The sequence below is a fragment of the Triturus cristatus genome, chromosome 3_1, assembly GCF_964204655.1.
Source record: "Triturus cristatus chromosome 3_1, aTriCri1.1, whole genome shotgun sequence".
Lineage (NCBI taxonomy): Eukaryota > Metazoa > Chordata > Amphibia > Caudata > Salamandridae > Triturus > Triturus cristatus.
The window spans coordinates 124,984,597-125,008,753 of record NC_140583.1 but is presented as its reverse complement, the minus strand read 5'-3'; the positions used below and the strand labels follow the sequence as shown (position 1 = coordinate 125,008,753).

The 24,157-nt window shown below is 46.3% G+C and overlaps 1 protein-coding gene and 1 pseudogene across 5 annotated transcripts in view; one reads left to right on the top strand and one right to left on the bottom strand.

Annotated features, from left to right (window-relative positions):
• Window positions 1-24,157, top strand: part of SHANK2 (SH3 and multiple ankyrin repeat domains 2) — a 2,937,835-nt gene that overhangs the window by 2,682,008 nt on the left and 231,670 nt on the right. For 4 of the 5 annotated variants that reach the window (XM_085643560.1, XM_085643561.1, XM_085643559.1 and 1 more), the window contains 2 exons: window positions 7,678-7,813; window positions 23,978-24,058. In XM_085643560.1, the coding sequence (XP_085499686.1) occupies window positions 7,678-7,813; window positions 23,978-24,058 (217 nt within the window). The remainder of the gene's footprint in view (window positions 1-7,677; window positions 7,814-23,977; window positions 24,059-24,157) is intronic. The other variant, XM_085643562.1, reaches the window with a different exon arrangement.
• On the bottom strand, window positions 13,079-13,249 carry LOC146859815 (small ribosomal subunit protein uS14 pseudogene; annotated as a pseudogene).

The following is a 24,157-nucleotide window of genomic DNA, read 5'->3' as shown; positions in this document are numbered from 1 at the left end:
CACGTGGCGGCTAGGTTTGTACAAATGCACTCCAGTTCACACCGTGCATAAGACAAGCTCCATCGCCGAATGAAGCACACATTTAAAGCAATGTCCAGAGATCCAAGGATGGGAGGGGCTAGTCTGACAAAGCTAGGGACAACACTTGGGACAGAGTTGAAGAGAGAAAGCTTGAATAAAATGAAAAAGGGATACAAGTTTTAAGAAGACAAAAAGGAAGAAAGATTGACACAAAAAAGAGAATAACGTGAAAAGAAAAGCGATTGATTGAGACTATCATAACATTTAGTTTTATTGCACGTTTCTAATTCTATAGCGAACATCTGTACTTAGAATGCACATATGTGATATTTATATGTCCTGAAGCTGGTTAAAAGAGCGCTCCATAGGGTGAAAGGAATAGATTCAGCGGAGAATAAATTCAGGTGGGGGTGCTGGGCTCTGAAAGGGCAGGGGGGGTATGTACTGTGTCCTGATATGGCCCTAGAGGTATGACTTCAGCACTTCACTGAATTGAAAGAGGGCAGGGGCTGTACCCCTACAGACCAGAGGGTCCCAGATATCAATGTAAACAGGACCGCTATCGATCTCCAGCCGGGCCTGCCCCTTCCCCAGAGCCAGTGTGGACAAGGGATGTTTGGTTCTGTCACTGCCCCTCCCCTGTATGGCGTTTCATGAGGGGTGATGCAGGCAGCACGCCTGTGGCTCGGGCCTGCTTTCATGCATGCAGTGAGTGGGCCTCCAGGCAGCAGTCGTTATGGATGTCTTGTCGCGCCTGTCGCCACATTTATTCCTGGAAACAAATTCAAGTGCCTTACTTGCGGGCACGGCTATCTCGTTGTCATAATATATATATATATATTATCTACTGGCGGTCGCCAGTAGATAGTTATAGTTACAACCTAGTTTCCATAGGAAATCTCAAAATTCTATTTTGAATAACTTTGGCGCCGGTTGACGAATTCTCGCGAAATTTTCAAAACTAATGGGGCGCTCTGTTCAGCTCCTACCCTGAAAGTCTCGGGGTGATTCGTCAAGCGGGCGCCGAGAAAAAGGGGGGGTCCCAAAACACGTTTTCCCCATGTATTTTTCCATAGGACCTTTAGTCGCAGCTACAGCCCGAACGGCTGAACAGAATTACGTGGAATTTGGCAGAGAGGTAGCCATAAGGTCAAGGAAGTGCCTTTTGCAGGTCTGGTGTAAATCTGTTCAGTATTTCCTGAGAAAATAGCATTTAAATGCATATCAATATCTATACGCGCGCACAGTGCGCGCACCCTGCCGTGCGCGAGCGCAATTCTGATTGGTTGTTAGATGTCGGTAAACATTCGAATCGGTCGAAACCAGGAAGTGTCGGCCACCATTTTGTCTCTCGCAGTCTGAGGGGGTGAAAAACAAAGGTGGAGAAAGTGAAAAGGGGGCAGAGTGGACAGTTCCTGACCCCCTAGCCTTGGTCAGGGGGTCACAGAAGGACCCCCAAGGCAGAAAAAAACAAATTAAAAAAAAAAATAAAAACGCGAGGTGCACGCACCCTGCGCGCACTGCGAACCGTGGGTGCTCGGTGCGTGATGCGCACAGAGTGCCCACAGAGCACGGTGCACACACGGTGTAAAACCAGAAAAAAAAAAATTATAAAAACATAACTTAGCATTTAAAAAACCGTACAAATTCACTGAAAAAAACATAGGTTTCACACACGTTATGTAATATCTGATGTCATCAGCAGAGGATTGCGGTCGCGTGAGTTATAGTTGCCTGCACTAACTATAACGGGGGAATTTCATTGTTTTTTTACGAGTGAAATGTCCAGCTAACTATAACATTTTTGAAACCTATGGTTTTTTAAGTGAATTTGCAAGGTTTTTTAAATGCTAATTCGTAACTATAACGTGTGTGAAACCTATGGTTTTTTCAGTGAATATATATATATATATATTTTTTTTTTTCCAGTGCACTTTTGGTCAGCCCTCTTCATTCACCGGTTTGTTAAAGTGTCACTTGTATTTCCTTCCGCCCACCACAGCCTATAGTCTGGGGCAATGAGTCAGTCCCAGTGCTTATTTTGAGCCGGTGTTTTCTGGTGCTGGCACCGGCACTTGATTGTCAACACCGCACTTGTGACAGTCTGCCACAAGGTGATGATGGCTGGCTAATTCAAAGATGACGACACCAATCAATCTGAATTCAATATACATAAAAAATGACTATTGCCCCAGCCATTTGTATAGCTTTGGGGGTCTGAAATAGTCCGACTTGTCACATTTGTAGGAGTGCGATGGTTAGTAGTTGTGTTGTTGCTATCATTGGCAGCATGGCAGGGGCAATGTGTGGTGCCAGCTGCAGTGCTCTCCTGACGAGAGCCCTGGCATTTGTGTGCTTTTCACAAATTAATGACTAGTCGGCGCTCCTCAGCCATGGCCTCTCTTCACTGGAGTAATATTATTTTGTGCATGTGTGCACATATCTCTAGTGAGTAGTCCACTTCGGTGCCAGGGATAGCAGGCTAATCTTTTATTTATGATTTCATTTCATGATTTTAGTTATTTTTCGTGATGGATCATTTTTTAAAATGTATTTATTTATTTATTGCAAACATATGAGCGCCATCTTTACCGAGCGACATTTTTACTTTTTATCAGTAAAACTATATTATTTTTTTGTTTTGAAAACATATACACACTGCCTTTTACAGAGCAACATTTGTACCCAGACTCAGTGGACGGTATCAATGCGTGTGTGCCTCACTAAGATCCCTCCCAGCCTCAGTAGCATCCCTCCCGCAGCAGCAGCATCCCTCCCAGCCTCACTAGCATCCCTCCCGCAGCAGCATCCCTCCCACAGCAGCATCCCTCCCAGCCTCACTAGCATCCCTCCCGCAGCAGCATCCCTCCCACAGCAGCATCCCTCCCAGCCTCACTAGCATCCCTCCCGCAGCAGCAGCATCCCTCCCAGCCTCACTAGCATCCCTCCCGCAGCAGCATCCCTCCCACAGCAGCATCCCTCCCAGCCTCACTAGCATCCCTCCCGCAGCAGCCTCCCTCCCGCAGCATCCCTCCCAGCCTCAGTAGCATCCCTCCCGCAGCAGCAGCATCCCTCCCAGCCTCAGTAGCATCCCTCCCGCAGCAGCAGCATCCCTCCCAGCCTCAGTAGCATCCCTCCCGCAGCAGCATCCCTCCCGCAGCAGCATCCCTCCCAGCTTCAGTAGCATCCCTCCCGCAGCAGCATCCCTCCCAGCCTCACTAGCATCCCTCCCGCAGCAGCATCCCTCCCAGCCTTACTAGCATCCCTCCCGCAGCAGCAGCATCCCTCCCAGCCTCAGTAGCATCCCTCCCGCAGCAGCAGCATCCCTCCCAGCCTCAGTAGCATCCCTCCCGCAGCAGCAGCATCCCTCCCAGCCTCAGTAGCATCCCTCCCGCAGCAGCATCCCTCCCGCAGCAGCATCTCTCCCAGCTTCAGTAGCATCCCTCCCGCAGCAGCATCCCTCCCAGCCTCACTAGCATCCCTCCCGCAGCAGCATCCCTCCCAGCCTCACTAGCATCCCTCCCGCAGCAGCAGCATCCCTCCCAGCCTCAGTAGCATCCCTCCCGCAGCAGCAGCATCCCTCCCGCAGCAGCAGCATCCCTCCCGCAGCAGCATCCCTCCCAGCCTCAGTAGCATCCCTCCCGCAGCAGCATCCCTCCCAGCCTCAGTAGCATCCCTCCCGCAGCAGCATCCCTCCCAGCCTCACTAGCATCCCTCCCGCGGCAGCATCCTTCCCGCAGCAGCAGCATCCCTCCCAGCCTCACTAGCATCCCTCCCGCAGCAGCATCCCTCCCGCAGCAGCAGCATCCCTCCCAGCCTCAGTAGCATCCCTCCCGCAGCAGCAGCATCCCTCCCAGCCTCACTAGCATCCCTCCCGCAGCAGCATCCCTCCCAGCCTCACTAGCATCCCTCCCGCAGCAGCATCCCTCCCGCAACAGCATCCCTCCCAGCCTCAGTAGCATCCCTCCCGCAGCAGCATCCCTCCCAGCCTCACTAGCATCCCTCCCAGCCTCAGTAGCATCCCTCCCGCAGCAGCATCCCTCCCAGCCTCACTAGCATCCCTCCCGCAGCAGCATCCCTCCCGCAACAGCAGCATCCCTCCCAGCCTCAGTAGCATCCCTCCCAGCCTCACTAGCATCCCTCCCGCAGCAGCATCCCTCCCGCAACAGCAGCATCCCTCCCAGCCTCAGTAGCATCCCTCCCAGCCTCACTAGCATCCCTCCCAGCCTCAGTAGCATCCCTCCCGCAGCAGCATCCCTCCCAGCCTCACTAGCATCCCTCCCGCAGCAGCATCCCTCCCGCAGCAGCATCCCTCCCGCAGCAGCATCCCTCCAGTAGCTGAGCTGGAAGCTTTGAAAGCTGCCTCCTTGAACGATGATCATATCCTATCAGATGAACGTGAAATGAAGTCCGCACCGAAGTTTAGTAAAGGCGCTGTGAGGCGGCCACGAGGCAGCGTGCTTGCTATTGGAAGGCGGTGATGCCTTCATGTTGCGGCACTTCATCTCAGAGATTACCAGCTGGTTCTGTATGGAAATAGATATGCTTGTCAACTGTACTATTCCATGTATAACATTGAATAAACAGATCCAACAAAAACGAGGCAGCATGTTTGGTGCAATATAAAATCATAATAAATAGGTAATGATAAGAAAAGAATTAAACAATGGCCTGACGATATTAGGATGCCTGTGAATAAAATGATGATGTCAGGATAGCAATAAACGGGTGATGTAGCCTTGGCAATGAGCGGTTTTATCGAGTCTTCTAAAGATTTTTGCTCATTTTACAAGGATACATGGCCATGATGTCACGAGGGGGTTATGTATGAGCTGGCGAGGATCGACAAGCCAGCGATGATCTGCTGAGACCCGCGTATTGAGATATCGACTTGTATGATATTGATAAAATATCGACATCCGGCTGATAACTAGTTTATATCAGCGGTGGTAATGTCGGAAATGATGGTGACAGGTTGTAATAGCCATGAGGTTCTTAGTTATATTTGGATTTGCTGTAGAGTGGTAGTGATGTATGTATAAAATATATTAATTAGTCAATGTGACGAGAATGACCATGAGGTGATATGGAGCTCAGTGTGAGGTAGAGCTAAAAAACTTCGAAAGAACTGATTATACGCAGAGCCGATGATGGACCTGGGGTGCTCACGGTATTGTTCAGTTGGCACCTAGGATAATAATGATCCATTTATTTGAGACTAATAATAGACTAATATTATGGAGTGGTAATATGGAGAAGGAGACTGCTAAGTAGGTATTGGAATAAAAACAAGCATTGACACAAATGTGTCAAAGACAAGGTGTTGAAGCTCTTTTTGGCGAGTAGCACACTACTCCAGAACCCAAACAGGATTAGTGGTGAATTAGTACAGGGAAGTATGAAATTAATTTGAGCAGTGGACATGTGACTCTGTTAGATGGATTGAAAAGGATAGTGGAGGGATAGAAGATGGAAGGGTCGAGAATGTGTTTCTTTGGCGATGATAGCAGTAGTTGAAGGTGTGCGCTCACATAGCAACTCTTTCTGCACATAAGCATCCTGAGACTTTGCAGGAATTTGAGACTCCAGAGAACCTTTCCCTTTTATCTGCGAAGTTGCTTTTCTGTCAATGAACATCTTCTAAAAGATCAGAGATATTTAAGCAATTTAGGGCCATATTCATGAGCCCAGTTGCGTTGCACTTGCGCCACGCAACATGGTGCATTCGCACCGCCGCTCAAAATGAGATTCATGAAACCACGCAAGGCCACTTTGCGTGCCCCTGAGTGGCTTTATAAATCTGGAGTAACGCAATGCAGTGCAAATCACTGTGTTGCGTTACTCTGCCCTAGGAAGGCATTCCATGGGCGTTTCATGCCTTCCCAGATTTACTAAAGGTCGTAGACATGGGAATGCGCCAAAAAGATACGTCTTTCAAGGGAAGTCATAACAAGGAGAATTTTTTATTCGTCCTTGTTACTTATGTGTGCTGCATTCTGCAGTACATGTAGAAAGGAGAATATGCCACTCAGGATTGTTTTTGTGCAGGAAGGTGCCCCTCCCTGCACAAAACAATCCTACATGCAACGAGGCACCCTTGCACTATGGTGCACGGGTTCCTGCATTGGCGGTGGGCAGCCTAAATGGCACCAGCACAGGGACAAGAACAGGAGTGTGCCGTATTAAGCCTTATCCCTGTATCACAACAATCTCATAAATATGCCCATTACTGTTTTAAACTTTTAAATGTTATTGATCCAAGGAAACTGTGAGAGCCTATGTGTGAGGAACAAATTTGGACTCAGAGTGGCCTGAAGCATCTGTTTCAATGGCAGGGTGTCTGGTACGGCCTCTACTCGGCTTTGCTGATCTGAGAAGAGCTGATATAAGCTGGGAAAATAAGGGAGGCGAGATGAGGGCTGATGATTCAGAGCTGGGTCAAGGTGCAATCTAACCAGGGTATCAGAGTGATGATAACACACAATGGGCTTACTGATGACCTTCCACATTCAGGGCCTGTGAACATGGGAGTCCTTGATTGATTATCTTGCTAATACCTAATCTTTGTTTGATTTCATATCTGGCCACATTCTTTTAGAAAGCTACACATCCCCTTTACAAAAAATTGTATTTCAGATGTTATTCTGACGTGGAAGTATGTTGCCTATTGCTTTAGTAGACGGGAGTCCAGATTGGTACACGAAGGTGCAATCTATACAAGAGGTTCAGGATATTTACTAATATGGACATGATTCACATATAGGTTGATTGAATGCAAATGAACTCTATGTGGCTATCCTAAACATCAGTCACAGATCCTGTCCTGGTAGCATAGGGTTTATGTTTATATGTTTCTAAAGCGCTCGAATGCCGAGGCGTCTTGGCGCTGAGGTGTAGTAACAGGGGACATAAGGAAAGATCACTCATATGGTTTCAAAGAGTCGAGTTTTTAATCCTTTCCTAAATACCTGAAGGTCGGATTGCAATCTCATAGCCTGAGGCAAGTGGTTCCACAGCCTGGCTGCACAGTATGTGATCGTCCGACCGCCCCAGCGTACTCTTCTGATTTTTGGGACTCTAACGAGGCCCTGAGTGGCTGATCTAATGGGGAGTTCAGGAACATAGGGTGCAAATAAATTCTCTAGGTCTTCTGTAGCACCGCCGTAAATTGCCTTATGCACATATGTAAGCGCCTTGAATTCTATACGTTGTTTTATAGGTAGCCAATGAAGAGATCGTATCCCTGCTGAAGTTGGCTCTCCTCTACTTAAAACCAGCAGAAGCCTAGCTGCTGCGTTCTGTAATGACTGCAGTTTCAACCGTTGACATTTATCAATCCCCAGAAATAAGAGCCACCATCACTGTTTTTTGTAATTCTGATGGAATGAAAGGAAACATTTTTCTCAGTGTCTTCAGGAGGAAAAAACAAGAGGACACAAGACTATTAACTTTGGCCCCCAAGTTGAGTTTATTATCATTCTTTGAGAGTTGTGATGTGCACAAGTGTTAATCACTTCCACAGGAAATTCTTTGCATACATATTTGCTTTTAACCAATATCAGTGTCATTTCCACGTTTATTTGTAAAATGTCCATAGAACAGGAAGCGATGCTCATTGGCTCGTCCATGTGATCCACTCTCGTCTTTTCCCCGTAGGTGAACAATGAGAACGTGGTGAAGGTGGGCCACAGACAGGTGGTGAACATGATCCGGCATGGCGGGAACCACCTGGTGATCAAGGTGGTCACCGTCACCAGGAATCTCGATCCTGACGACACGGCCAGAAAGAAAGGTACATGGTTTGTGATGGGCGATGCCGGCTATAGTCTACGCCAACTTGATTGTACTCAATTCCAATCTTAAATGTGATAGTATAGGTAGTCAGACGGCACTTTTACATCCATTGCGAAAAGAAGATTACTGGTAATGGACTATAACTAATTGTGGGTTCAGGGTAGGAATACAAAAAAATCATAAAACTTTTGCCAGGATATCTCAAAATAATGTATAAATAGTACAACTTTCAGGACATAATTTAAATTTCAAAAGAGAAGGAAGCAGTGGCATTATAAAGGTAACTAGTATTTAAAACGACAAGGCAAAATGTTTGAAACTTCATCAGTTTGATAGATTAAAGATAAACGATGGGATACACCTGGGGGGATGGGGTGAGGGTGAGAGCTTGGTGACACTGCAGACAGAAGAAGTAGATAGATGAAGAATCATTCAATCTGGGGAAGCGACGCCTTGGACACGCGATTCTGCATTACTCACAGAAACTGATGGAACAGGCTTAAAGAGTAGCAAAGCCAGCGAGAGTTAGAGATGTGAGCAGAGAATAAGAATGAAAGAGAAGTAAAATAGGTGCATCAAAGAGTAACTGAGGAGGAGATGAACTCGAGTGTGGCCAAAGACAATCAGTAAAGAGGGCAAATACAAAAGTGAGTACGAGGGAAATCCTATGGTGGAAAGATAGATAAGAAGCCATAGTAATTGTATCTTGAAGAACCAGACACCCAGAAGGCATGAAAGAGAAAGAGACATACAAGTTTACATCAAGACTGCACCGCAATGAAAGAGACCACAGCAAGGTAAGGAGTTAAAGGGAGGAGGGAGAGGAGACAGGTGGAGTGAGGTGAAACCAGCGAAAGTATGTACTCTCTACCGTCATCTCTTCCTCTCTCTCTCGGGCTATGTTACTCTCTCCTTCTCTCTCCTTCTCTCTTTTTCTATCACTCTCTCTCCCTCTTTCTGTATCTCGCCAGCTGTCTTTTTCTAGCCCTTTCTCTGTCTCTCATGCTCTCTCGCTGTATCTCGCCTTATCGCTCTCCTGCGCCTCTCCTTGTTTGATTCCTGCTTTATTTTGAAATCTGTTTTTCCCAAATTTTGGAATGTAATCTATAATCGCAATTTGTACGTCTGCAGACAGGGAGAGCCATTAGAGATGTAAGCAAAATACAAGAAAGCACAAATACAAGGAGATGTTTACTTATTATCGAGTGATAAATTATCGATGGGCACTTATATCAACTGACCATCAATGTACGTATCTGAGTGGCGGCGGGAGTGACTGGTACTGCATTGTGACGTGTTGAGCTCCTGAAAGAGCGGCACCAGTAGCCACATTTCACAAGGTTGACGTTTGAAAGGCGGCAACAAAAATGCTTCTGACACTTTATTAAAACTTTTCAGCATGCTGCACAGCAGCCACACTTCTCTACAGCACAGCTTAAAGATATTGGCAAAGTCAATAGCTCTGACTAAACACTTTTAAGGCCCCAAAGGCGACACCTATTGGCTATGCCAATGCTTGTTTATGAGTGTTGCAAGAAATAATGCCTCGCGCCTCTTTAAGCTTTGTTTGCTAGCACATGCTTTAATGTGATCGCCCTAAGTAGTTCATTCTGCTGGGCAACCAGCTGGTAACCAAGCAAGCTAGTACTTCAAAAAATCATAATTGTATGGATAATACATTTGAAACTTAAAAAGCGAACACCTCCTTGAATCAGCAATAAAGTGTGGCATACAGAGTGTACGGGGAGTGTACAATCGCCTGCTGGCGTGTCTAATAACAGAGGCGTTGTATGACACCACTTACAACGCATGGGTGACCTTTCTGCCCTACAGGCCCAGGTACCCTATTAGAACGCGCCACACACAATCGCCCATTGGATTTTTAGTACTTTTTTGATTATTGGTTGCTTACCCATTTATGTAAACCATCCAAAGATCAACAAGCTCACCATTAACATTCATACAGAATGTATGTAAAATACACATTTTCTAAAATAGCAATTTGAATATGAAGCACGCGCTTTATCAAATTAACAGTTTATTCCTTATCTGAGCCGCCTCCTACATCAGCAGATTTGCATCATTCTATAGCGTTGTTCTTTAACACGATTACTTTATTACATTCGTCATATTCTTCTAAATTTTCTAAAGTATCCTGTGTAATGTGCCAGCTCGGGAATCAGACCTCAATGCGGCAGAGTTCCGCACCAGGGCTCAGGCAGGTCCAGGAAAGTCCAGTTGTTGCTAGTCTGCCGGGAGTTGCAGGGAGGCATGTAATGTCCTTGTAGGTCAAACAGTAGGTCAGCCAACTGACCCTTGGAAGCCCTTCTCGAGAGCCTGGGATACAGGCAAGCAAGTCCAATCTTCCTTCTTCGGACAGCAAGGCAGTTCTTCTGGCAGCCGGACAGTTCTTCTGCTGAATCTTCTGCAGGTCCGGCAGTGTTCTGATGAGTGGTTCTGAGGGTCCTATTTTTATGTCAACATAATGGATGGTAGCTGTCACCGACGATCCTGATCGAAAGGGCAGCTTTAGAGGCGGTCAAAAGTAGGGGACACATTCTGGTCTCCTCTCTCACCCGCAGCACTCGTCGGCACTGCCATCTCTTCCTGACTGAGGGGTTGGGATCACAAGAATACGAATAATACGTATTTCCTAGCGCTAAGACGCATGTTGACCTTAATATACGTATGGTGGTAGAACAGGGTGTCTCTTCCTGACTACCTCGGTTTTATATCACCTTATTCACAGTCCTGACGAAGCGCACAGAGGATCCACTAGGGACCCACCATATGCGCGAAACATGTTGACCCCATTTCACTCGCAGATCACTCTCACTGACTGAGAGCAGTGGGAGCTTACTTATCCCACCTACTTATTTGTTTAGGATTAGCTCCAGTCCTCAATGTTTTAATTTATCTTCCGGACCCCGGAATAAACTTGCCTTGGGGATCTGGTTAGATCATTTCATTATCACATACACACCCACTTTTACAAAGCCCACACACCCACATGCACAACTGCGGCACCTCCTAAAAAAGATCTCCGATAAAGAGCCCTCTCGTGGGGCCTGTGGGGAACTGCAGCGCCACCCCCACGTGGAGCACAGCCCGATGATGAAGCATAACACCTGCAAAGGTGTGTGAGGGCACTAATTCTAAAAGGAGGAATTTTCCTAGGGTCAGGTTGCTCTGTGTGTGCTGTAGGTAAAGCTCTTTAAAGTGTAAGTGGGCCTGGGTACAGCCCCTCTCCAGCCATCATGTCAGGATGACCCATCCTGTCCGCAGCTAAACCCCCTTTGTCTCACTGTCTGGAAGCAATACACTGACCCTCAACAGCAGAGCATTCACAGTCATGACTCTGGCCATTGGCAGAAAGATACAGTTCGTTTGAGCAAGAAAATGCCAACTTTCTAAAAGTCATAAAAAAGAGTGACGCATGGTTGCGGCTCCAACTGTTGCACTGCTACGAAGGAAAATTCTTCCATATAGACCAAGTTTTCAATGTGAACCAAGTACTCCATAGTAAACCACTATACTTGACTTATAGTAATCATCATCATTTCAATAAATATATATCAATCCAGAGACAGCCAGATGGTGCTGAATACTTTATTCTTGCATTTTCAAACGTCTTTTGTAGCTCATCCAAGCTTAACATCAACGTGTGCAGGTTCATTATATTTCACAACTAGTCTTTCAGTTTAACCCAATGCATTTCGAACCAGTTAGGTTCTTCGTCAGGAGTTGCTGTAAAAGATTAAAAGCATACACTTAGCCATCCACTCTACAGCGTAACATACTGAGTAGTTAAAAAACAAAAAGTGTCTTCCCTATAAACTTTCTAAAAGTGGCATACTCAAAATTCTAACTTAAAATCCGACCTCACCATTAAAGAGGACCCAATGTCTATACTTTGTAATGTTCTTTGGCATGTGAGTCTTGGGTGCCATCTGTCACCCAGGGACACTAGGGTCATCTCTGCACTACCACCACCACTAAGTGGGACAACCTGGTCCCTGAGCACTACACTTGCTACAACCGGGCCTGCCCACCAGTGGAGGGCTGCTGCCTTTTTGGACAGCTGGATTCCCCTGTAGCGTGTCTGTACCTCTGGCAGGAAGGGATCCTTCCCCCTGATAATTCTTTTGGGGGCCTTGAGAGAGTTCTTTGTGTTTTTTTCTATCTCCCTGCTCTTTCGTCTGGTGGGGATCCTCTCCACCCTTTTGGTGGTCCCCTAGATACCTTTTTGAATGCTCTGGTGCTGGCCCAGAGTTCCACCTCCTTTGGAAGCTCCTTCGATACAGTGAGCTTAGTATTGATCAGTTCTTGGCACAACTCTGTAAAGCAACTACTGAGCCTGTGCTCTCTTGAAAGCAGGTAATAAGTCTCAGAAATATTACTCGTATTGCTGCCCCTCACCAAACCATTCAGTACTTTTCCGGAGTAATCCACAAAAATCCTAAAAACACCAGTTCGGCTAATTCTGGCTTTCCCTACATCTTAATCAGTACTTCTCAGTGGTGAGACCAAATTTTGTGACACTTTTTGCCTTCATGGGAATGTAGTACATCGATCAATTACTTCTAGTGGGACCTTATGCATGCGCAGGGCTTCCTCATATGCAACAAACCACATGTCAATATCAGTCCCCACCAAATAACTAGGCACCAGGTCTTTAGGGATGTGGACCATTCATTCTGTTTCCATTGGACACTATCTTGGGTGTATGGACAGGCCTGAATTATGTTTTTAAAGGCTACGTTAGTGGGCAGCACTATGAGTGATGCAGGTGAATGAGTAGCGTTTAATTTACAGGCCCTGGTTTCCGATGTACTAGGGACTTACAAGTCAATTAAATATGCCATTTAGGTGTGGGCCATTTAGGTGTGGGCCAGTTTTACCACATTTAAGGGAAAGAGTACACGCACTTTAGCATTGGTTAGCACATAGTCCTAATGGCAACTAAAATTAGTTTAGCAAGTAAGGGAATGAAGTTGAAAAGTCTGAGGGAATACCACGCCAAGGATGCCAGGTCTAACAGACCTCAACTAAGATCCCCCTCCTTTTATTTCAAGCTGTTCACAGAGCAAAAAGCCTCTTCAACATTCCAGTCTTATCTTGACTGCCATTTATGTAGGATATGGCAACTGCTAAACATAGATGGTGACAGCATAGTCCAATTTGTGCATACCCATAACTTTCCTCTTTGTCTTTGCCGCTCTTCCCTTCACCTGCCATGCAGCTGTCATTTTTTAAACTATTTTTAGTCCAAATTCACAATGCCAAATTCTTTGGCATACTGCATGAAATAGTGGCGGCACATGTTCAAGCCATGCTTGAGAATCAGTCTGTTCCTGTTCAAGCGCATGCGGCAGGATCGGGAACTCTGTCCGTAATTCCATGGGAGGCTCCGGTAGAGCAGTTAATGACCCATCCTGTTCTTTCACAGATTGCAAAACAACCTCCTTATAGTTAAAGCAAATGTGAAGATATCTTATTGTCCTTATGATTATGGCCATAAAAAACAAAGTTTTCCTGCTCTGTAAGAGATCAACGTCAGTGGATAATGAGAGGTCTTTAATGTGTTTGGAGGAGCCTAAATTGGCCTTTGCTCAGAACATGGTTTAAGAACACCTCACACAGATTCAACATGCTCGGAATATATTGGAGCTCTTCATGTCTCTTTTTGTTTATGTCCGCACCCTGTTTCACTTGTTCCAGCTCTATGTGGTTTAGCAAGGTGTGGCAACCTGCTTTATGGCATATTTACAGGTTAAATACATGCATAAGGCATTACTGTAGATCGACTTAAGAGACATTTGTACTCCAGTTACTTCAATGGATACTGGTTTGCGTTGGCCTACTGCTCCATTCTGCGCCAGACGTCCACCGACATTGCCACCAGAAAACCACAGTTTCACTCCATAGGTCAGAGTTAGCACAAACTCAGCTAAATAGTCCTTCCTGAAAGCCTTGACTGACTATACTCCAATTTACTGTCAAATTTGCCTAAGATCCCTTCGAGAGCTCCCACTGACTATCTCTTAGAATCAAACAGGTGCCCCAAATAACTATTTCCATATATTTGCAAGTAGACATTGGTTCCACTATTTGGGATCTGTGCTCCAGCTGTGAATGGCAGCCCCGTGTCTCCCCTTTTTGGGATCCGTGCTCCCGCTGAGAATGGCAGCCCCGTGTCTCCCCTTTTTGGGATCCGTGCTCCAGTTGTGAATGGAAGCCCCGTGTTTCGCCTTTTTGGGATCCGTGCTCCAGCTGTGAATGAAAGCCCTGTGTCTCCCCTTTTTGGGGATCCGTGCTCAGGCTGTGAATGGAAGCCCCGTGTGCCCCCTTTTTGGGATCCGTGCTACAGCTGTGAATGGAAGCCCTGTGTCTCCCCTTTTTGGGATCTGTGCTCCAGCTGTGAAGGAAAGCCCCGTGTCTCCCCTTTTGGGGATCCGTGCTCCAGCTGTGAATGGCAGCCCCGTTTCTCCCCTTTTTGGGATCCATGCTCCAGTTGTGAATGGAAGCCCCTTCTCTCCCCTTTTTGGGATCCGTGCTCCAGCTGTGAATGGAAGCCCCGTGTCTCCCCTTTTTGGGGATCCGTACTCCAGCTGTGAATGGAAGCCCTGTGTCTCTCCTTTTTGGGGATCCATGCTCCAGCTGTGAATGGAAGCCCTTTGTCTCCCCTTTTAGGGATCCGTGCTCCCGCTGTGAATGAAAGCCCTGTGTCTCCCCTTTTTGGGATCCTTGCTCCAGCTGTGAAAGGAAGCTGTGAGTCTCCCATTTTTGGGATCAGTGCTCCAGCTGTGAATGGAAGCCCCGTGTCTCCCCTTTTTGGTATCAATGGTCCAGCTGTGAATGGAAGTCCCGTGTCTCCCCTTTTTGGGATCCGTGCTGCAGCTGTGAATGTAAGCCCCGTGTCTCCCCTTTTTGGCATCAGTGGTCCAGCTGTGAATGGAAGCCCCATATCTCCCCTTTTTGGGATCCGTGCTCCAGCTGTGAATGGAAGCCCCGTGTCTCCCCTTTTTGGGATCTGTGCTCCAGCTGTGAATGGAAGCCCCGGGTCTCCCCTTTTTGGGATCCGTGCTCCAGCTGTGAATGGAAGCCCCGTGTCTCCCCTTTTTGGGATCCGTGCTGCAGCTGTGAATGGAAGTCCTGTGTCTCCCCTTTTTGGTATCCGTGGTCCAGCTGTGAATGGAAGCGTGTGTCTCCCCTTTTTGGGATACGTGCTCCAACTGGGAATGAAGCCGTGTCCCCCCTTTTTGGTATCAGTGATCCAGCTGTGAATGGAAGCCCCGTGTCTCCCCTTTTTGGGATCAGTGGTCCAGCTGTGAATGGAAGTCCTTTCTGCCAGAAACATCGGCAAACAGTCCAACACAAGCTTTGGCCATCTACGCTGTAAAAGGGCATGGAACAAACATGATTCTGAGTTAGTTTAAAGGTCTATATACATTTAGTCTGCAGCATATTTTCCCCGGTCGACAAGTTGGCTCATGAGTTAAGAGTCACCGCTGACATCTCCTTGGTTTGTCTCACAAGTTGGTTTCCCCTCAGCAACAACATAGTCAGTGGGTTAAGTATCAATAAATTATCTTATAGTCACAGGTGCTATCTACAGTGCTCAGGAATTTTAACTGTGGAATAAAGCACTGTTTAAAATCTGTTTATTGCTATTAAGAACTGATATGATGTAGTGTCTGTAGTCAAGAAATGTCAGGAAGTTACGTTATGTAAAATGCAAACCATATGAATATAATTCTTCCAAATATTACTAGGGGTGTGAGAATTTTGCGTGATTCGCTTTCCTGTAACTTCACAAAAATGATGCGACAACCAGTATTGAGCGCAAAATGTTTGTGTGAAATTCTTTCTTGCATCTATATTCGCACTAAAAAAGACAAAAGAACACAAGGGGCGTGAAGAACAGCGACGCATGTTCTGATTGTGTTTTTTATTCCCGTTAATCTTTTACATGGTGTAACGGCATAATTTTAGGAATTGCGAAATAACACCTGATTAAGCGGGAGTAACAGCCAGGCTTACATTTTACTTATCATGAACTGGTGTTTTGGACATTCTTAATTCTATTCCTCCAGCTGTGAAGCAGCTGGACTGAAACTATATGGAGACAATGTGTTCTCTGGTTAAACTCTTAAATAACATACATTAGTAAGGCTTTCGAGCAAACTCAAATCCTAACACATTTGGCTGGCTCACCTGCTTTAAAGTGAATACCAACAACATTGAAGTTTTTCTTTCAGTTCCTGCCTTGAAGCAGTACCGCCGGTATTATAGATCGGATATCCTAAGAGATACCTAAGCATTTGTGGGCGTGTGGGCGTGTGGCCTAACGGCCAGAGCTGCTGAGTTTGGAACTGGGGAGCCAGGTTCGAGTCCGGGCGTTGGCTCAAAACCTCTGGTTCGTACTCCTTATGCCTTTAAAAACAAGCATTGGCATAGCTAATAGGTCTCGCTTTTGGGACCTTATAAGTGTTTAGCCATGCAACATTTGCATAACTAAATACTTATAAGGTCCCAAAAGTGAGACCTATTGCTATGCCAATGCTTGTTTCTGTTTATTACTGCTCTGTAGTAATGGCGGCGCACGGGTAGCACCATTACTACATAGAAGTAATAAACTGGAGAAAAAAAAACTGGCTCACGGAGAACATCAAAGCGGCCGCGAAAGTGAAAGTGATCGCGATCAAACATCAAAGCGGCCGTGCGGCCGCGAAAGTGAAGCCCGCGCACATGCACTGTAGCTCTAGGCTACAGTGGTTGCACTTTTTTGAGCCCTCACAAAAAGTCTCGCCAGACCAGCGCATGCGCTGGGTCAGGCGAGACCTAAATTGTCCTTCTATAAAGTAATCTGGTGCTGATGTAAAACACTCCAATGCCCTTGAGTCAGGCTCGTGCTATAAACACCTGCATTCTCACAGAAAGGTTAGTCAATGTTTAGGAGCGTTAGAAAAGGGTCAGTTCTTATAAAGAAATTGAAATTCCTTCCCATTTCAATAATGGGTTGATTTGCTCTTTGCAAAGTATCAATGCTCCACTTTTTACGTTTACTGCCTTATCTTGCCAATTATAGCTTGATTGTTTTTTTTTTGTAACATATTTTTATTGACATTTTCAGGTTTATTATGCTGTACAGCATACAGATCTTTCAATCAATTGGACCGTATAGTACAGTATTCGGTAATAGCTTGATTGTTTTTTTCACTTAAATGTGAACAAAGGTGTTCAAATGGGCAACCAAGAAGTCAAGGATGCTCCGAAAAAGTCTATAATTAACAACATTGGAGGGTGCTGTAGTTTACTAGACCTTTGACTTCTATGGTAATTCTTTAATCACCATGATGTTATAAGCCCAACCCCCACCCTGCTTCGGTTATACCCCTCACCCCAACCCTAAGCGACTCAGATATCCACTGTTGATAGAATTCCTCAAAATGGGAAGATGTTTATAAAGCTTCCAGCATCCCGTCCATGCATGCCAACCTCGACTCGGTGACTGTAGTCCAAGTTCTCTCTGAACTACCCTAGGGCGGTAAGGCATGAGCAGTGGTAAATACGCTTAATATTAGAGATTTAAGGTTACTAAAGAGAGGCATTACAGCAAAGGTCTCCTGCCAAGGCTTCTCACATCCCCAAATGGCATTTTATTTAGAACCTTAAAGAATTAATTTATCCGAAAAAATAGGACCCCCTATAATCAATTCACGATGCCAGTTTTGCATGTGGAAGTGTTCAGTTCACAGGTAGAAAAGTTCCCTTTCCCTGTAGAGGCCCTGCATTTGCAACCTCTACAGGCCGCACCACATTGGACCACAAGGAGGAAACACTGCTAACACCAACACCACCTGCCTGTCTCCATCTGTACCTGGCCAACCTGTCACCAGCTGCTTTCGGGCCGCTGGTGTGTGTACTTTACTGCCCACGTTTGGGGTATAACATGGCTGTTCCTTTGTAGGCTTTGGTGCTCTAGGTGCAACAGCACAAAGACGACAATGGTTCCTTCCTTTCCCCTCTGCTTCCTGACTGTCTCTTTTCATACCTCTCACCACAGTCTTCCCGAGAGGTGAGGTCGGAGAGGTGTTCGATCAATGTACCTGCTGCTCTGCCTTCTAGAGTCAGCGACACCATTGAGAATGCCCAAGAGTGAATCTTTGTTCCACTAGGAGTGAATCTTTGTTTCGCGAAGAGTGACTCGCACGCAGTGACAGGGACCGTACTCCAAGGTGTATGATTCACAGCAAATGAGTCAGACTTACGCACGAGACTCCCACCCAATCAGCAAGTCCAAGACATAAGCGGTGGTAGCCGAACAATCCCTCGTGCAGGACTCTGTTGACGTCACTGAGACTTTTGTGAATGGTCAAGAATGAGAGAACGGTCCAAGTAGTGTAAGCCTCATCCAGTGAGTGAGACCGTGCACCAACACCTGGTGCTCAGACATGGTGAGTGAGTATGTGCTTCGAACCGTGACACCCACAATGAGTGACATTGTACCAAAGTGCGGTATTAAAACACGAGTGAGACTTTGCACCATGTAGTGGCACTCACACTAAATGAGTGAACTTGAGCTCCTGGAAGTGAAATTTAAAAACAAGTTGTGGGACTGCACTTGAAGAAGTGAGCTTCACTGTTCTGTAGGTATAAACCTCACACCCAAGAAGATGGTGCATCCCGGTGAGGAACGCACACCAAAGTAGTGAGGCTTCTCTCCCTTAAGTGTGAATTACAAACCCTCATTTACCCTGTCCTTAAGAAAGTAAACTCTACACCCAGTGAGTAAGGGCATAAGACACAAACCAGCCAGGGGCGAGCTGTAGTTGATTCACTCTGTTGTGAGTTGTGCCACTTCTGCCTTATGCCCCCCCACCCCATCTAGTAAGTTTTTTGTTGCCTGCTGCCGACCAGCTCTTTCCGCCCGGCCCCTGCAGCGTCTGCCTTTGTTTACCATCTGCTCCCCTACATCACTCCCGGGGCACCTCCGAGCTCTGCCGTGTGTGCATCGAAGCGGAGGTTGATGTATGGAAACGGAACTGATGCAATAAGACACAATCTGAAGCTGCTATCACATGAATAATAGACATGGCCGCTTACAGCTTTCAATAAACCTTTTGACTAAAGAGGAGCAGTGGGTACATTACACAATTAAAAAGTAATCCCATTATATGTACAAAACCATCCATGTCCCCGCACCGCGCGCAGGTGACAGTAAGCAAGACAGGCACGAGCCCACCTGGGTCCGGATGACGACTTTGGCAGAAATTGCATGGACTTCGCAGCATCTGGAATCACTGCTACGGGCCACTATCTGCTCATAGAACTTGATAGGAATGTGGAATAACCGTGCAGACACGGAATTACTGTGTGGAGTTCTGCATGTTATTCCCTATTCCAAGGGGGTTAACACTCCCACTTACCATCTGCAGGTGGTAAATGTAGGCAGTGGCTCTTGCCTTGGGGCCCGGGGTGGGGTGAAGGGTGTAGAAAGGAAATGGAAAATCAGTTCTGGCAGGGGGGACACTTCACGCTTCCCACTTCCAAAGAAGAGGCCTGGTGGAGACCAGGGGAGGGTGTTTGGCTGCTGTTGCAGCCAACTACTCGAGCGATTGTACCTACCGGACTTTCTAGCCAGTAATTACTGGGTCTGGGGCTCCTGCACCCGGGAAAACTGTCTGGTCCTGATTTGATTTGCACTGACCTGATGGGGTACAAACGCTATACACGCAAATACCATGACTGTGCAGTAATACTCCGCCAGTACCATGTCATTATGAATTAAAATTCAAAATGGGGAATAACTGTGTTAACACCAAATTACCATGCAGTATTCTGCACAGTATCCCCTTCATCAAGGTCTTTAATGCACACATTTGCCACCTACCTGCTCTGAGAGGGTGGTCATTGTGTGCAGTGGCATTCTGGTTAGGTGGGGGGGGGGTGACGTTACAGGGTATGGAAGCGGAATATTGGTTCTGACAGAAGGGAGCATTGGACGGCCCCTCCACTGGCCAGAGACAAGGGTCCGGTTGGAGACATGGATAAGGGTTTGCTTCTGTTGCAACCAAAGCCTCATGTGGTTTTATCAACGAGAATCACCAACCGGTAACATTTCTGTCCCCTGGAAAACTGGGTGTGAGAAGACCAGGCCATTCATGATCAGGCGGCACAGTATCTCTCCGCTAGACTCATGATCAGGCCTACAATGTTTATAAGATGTTTCAGAACTTGCACGCACTGTAGCAGTAGACACTGTGTGTATATGAGCTTGCGTTGCCTTCGAGCGTTGACATAGCATCTGGCACGGTAGTAAAGGGCGCCTACATGATGATGTTGACATATGGACTAATAAAAGGAGATTGAGACATTAAGGCCCTGTGACTCATCTTTACACACAATAGTGTATCTTTACACACAATAGTGCACCTATCACCAAAGTCACTAGTGAACTACCATACTAGCATCCAAGTAAGCAGGGTTCATATCACCAGTCAATATTTGCTGATTTTTCAGAGTTGAAATCTCACTATAGAGCTAGACGCCATGTTTATGTCAGGCGGTGGGAGCGCTACTGGAACTTCACCCCATTGGACAACCAAATTCCTGGGGATGCTTTAGCACAGTATGTGCAGTAGTGTGATTGTTAGTAAATAAGAGATGCTCGTGTCAAGGTTTCTCAACAGAGGCGAATTACTCCAGTGAGCATTCCACCCAACCCATGCAGCTCACGGTTAGTCCCATCCGAAAAGGTGAGATGCAGCCCAGATGGCTGCGTCTCATTCCCTCTGACTGCAAACACAAGCAAGCCCAGGTGGGATTCTCCCACACGGGGCCTCATCGTAAGATGTAAGTAGAATTCTATGATACCATGAGCATGGGCCCACCTCTAGCCAGGGGGAAGCTAGATTCCACAAGACTAATCTTCTTCCCAAATTCTTGACATCTGTGAGGTTTCCTGTACTCATTAACATGTGCATACATTCCTACGCTCGAATGTCAGTGATACTGCGTATAATACCGCCCTTGTGCAAATTCTGGGTTCTTTCTTATACTTGCAATGGTATACATAGGAAATGGTTGCGTCCACCAAACCCCTGCCATTCTAAGGATGTGTCTCTTCAGGACTTGTGTCTCCTTGCCATCAAATCAGTCCCTGGATGGGAAGTGGGACATCTTCTTGGACTCTTGACTTGACTAGCATTTAGTGACCCATTCATTACTGTGCAGAATGGAAGGCCCAATTATTTTTTGCTTTTAGAAGCCACAAACACTTTAATTTTCAAAATCACAGGTTTTGCAACAGCAAAGTAACATTTCCGAATGTATCAAATCCTTTTTGTGATTCATAAAGGCCTTTCCATAATTGCAAAATTGGTGGTAAATCTCAATGAGCGGCATCAGTGGTTTCCAATTGCGTCTCAAACCATTGAAATGTCACTGACGCCTCGAAGGAGGTGGTAACAGAATTCGCACATAGGAAGTTGTACCCATTGGACGGCTAGCCCTTCGGAAATCATGCTTGACAGCCTCAGTAGGGCAGGCTGTGAGATTACTGGGCGGTAACATGCGACGGTGAATCTGAGAGGTATGTACAAGAGGTAGTATGACGCAGTTGACTACAAGAGTCATAGCAGCAGCGCATATTAGATGTAGATATATATATATATAAAAGGAGTGGTAACACGTGTGTTGATGTGTTCTGAGGTTTTTAATAGGTAGGAGAGTTCATGGTACGAGGCTGGGATCGTGTGCATGTGTGTCTGTGTGTATTTGTACATGTATCCGTTAAAGCTGAATCGTATACTTTTAATTACTAAGGTAGCTATGCATCTAGAGGCATGAATATGTAATCTGTAGGCCAGATATGTAGACTGTGATTCAGTAATAAAATGTAGTGAACATGTAGGAAGAGCAGTAGACATGTAGGGGCAGATGTGATGTGTTAGGGGATACATATGAATGCAGTTGTTTTGAATTGCTTTCCTGCTGGAAGTAGTCCACTGTCTTAAGGGCTTTGACTTGCTGTGTTATGTGTCTGTGACATTGAATGCCTGATAGGAGCCTACATGGGTTTCGCGACTCTCAGAAGCTCGAATCATCTTGCTGGAATATTGGTATATTCCAAGAAGGCATTCCTAGAACCAGCAAGAGAAGGAGGAGAACCATGCGCAACTCATGCCACCATTTTTGGGGCATAAGACAGATTGCTGATACAAAGACACTCAGATTACTTGCCCTCTGACAAGCTTGGAGAGGCAAACCTAAGAGTTCAGCCAATCAGAGGGACGACACAGTTCACCTAACTCAGGAGAAGAATTTCAGTCCTTAGGTCTTTGAGTTAAAGTTGAGGTGTCTGAAATGCTGAACATGTTTTAAGCAGACAACATAGGATGTTCCTAGATTCCTCTTTCAGGTGGAGTCGAACATTGACGCCATCTACACACACCTAAGAGCACATGCTGTAACCTTGATGGTGTGAGGCTCCATGGTTGTGTATATTTGGAAGAGTGTGAGGCAGGGGGCTGAACTCTGGCGTATTCAACAGGCAAGATTTAGGAATACTTTTTCAATCTGCTAGTCCTTCTGCAGGCTCCTGTGGAAATGGGCGCCTTCTTAAATTCCAGGGTTATTGCAATGTGCTATAGTCTCCTGGAAGTTAATCTATGGAAATACACAATTTCAGGCATGCTACATTACCTTCTAAAATCTTTGATGCATTAAAAATGCTAACGTGTGTCTGCTAAATCAAATGATGTAACTTATTCTTTGAGAGTGTCCCATTACCTCCACATTTTCAGTTGTGCACATTTCAAGTTGCTCTCTGTAGTCCACCAGCACACTATGACAGCAGACCCCGACAATCTGTAGCATTAAAGGTGTGAGTGTCTTTCATTTTGGTCAGCGTCTAAAATCCTGCTAATTGCCCATTTGCCTTGGAAATGCCCTTGTGGTTGTCGGACCTTCTCTGTTCAGGTTGCTCAGCTCTGGATTTCTCATTGGCCGTTGTGCCCCAGTGCTGTTGATCCTCCTAGATTTAACGGACCATTTAAAACTCTTACTAATGTCTTTGTTGGCCCACACTTTGGGCCTGATTCCGACTTCGGCCTTGCGGCTCCCTGTCCGCCCCGCTACCACACCACCAAAGCCGTGATCAGACCTCCCGCCAGATTAGGAGTTGAGTCCTATCTGGCGGGATTTATTTTTAACGCTCCCATGGTGGTGCCCTGAAAATGGGCACTGTAATAGAAACGCCAAAAACAGTTCCTGTACGGCATGGATTGAAAGGTCCATGTCAAGCAGGAACTGGTGTACGTGTACACACAGAGAGGCACATATTGTGCCCCTTGTGTGCATCCACAGTGTGTGAGGCACCTTTCAGTGGAACCGCCATGAAAACTGTGGTGGAGAGGAAACTTAGTTTATACTTGGTAGTACAGCATCAGTCCCGCCAAGCACATTACTGCCTCCTGACTGCTGCAATACTGCCAGGGATTGGCGGCTGCCGTGGGGCTGTGACAGTCCCACCGCCCATATCGTAATAGGGCGGTCGGGAGATTACCACCGCCACGCCCCTGCGAGCCTGGCTGTCCATCAACCAGCAGGCTCGTAATCAAGGCAGTCATGTTCTGAATAAGTTCTGGCACAGTGAGACCGCTTAGGCAGCATATCCAGCAGTCTATAAGCTTCTCAAACCATTGGTTCATTTGTTTGATCAGTAAACCCCGACTCTCCTTTCAAAACTTACAGGCCGCCCTTCCTATTTGCACATTAGATCAGTCATTGCTGATGCTTACTGTGTGTAATTTGCAAATTAGTTAGCACCAAATAGCCGTTTTAGCTAGAGGATTTTTGAAGAAAAGGCCTGGCATAGATAAAGCAAGTACATACCTTTCAAGAAAGTTTGCATGTAAGTACGGGTGTATATATAAAGCGCAATATTAGCTAGTGAGTAACATTGGTTGGGGCACAGCGATTGTTTACAAAGCAGGTCGTCCATCTTTGTTTGGGGCATCTATGGGCTACGCAATGATGTTCGTAAGAAGCTGTATATTTAACAAATGACTGCATCGCATGAATTCACGTGTTCGCAGTCAGCTCTGTGACAATGTATACTGACCTGCTTTTATCTGTCCTTCTATTTAACGCGAAGCCCCTCCTCCTCCGAAGCGGGCTCCAACAACAGCACTTTCCTTACGGTCTAAGTCAATGACCTCAGAACTTGAAGAGCTTGGTAAGGAGTCATCTATTACCCAGCATGCTCAGCTAATATAGACAACGCAAACTTAACTTTTATTTAACATTGGGCTGCACCCTGTCCCATCTAAGGCGC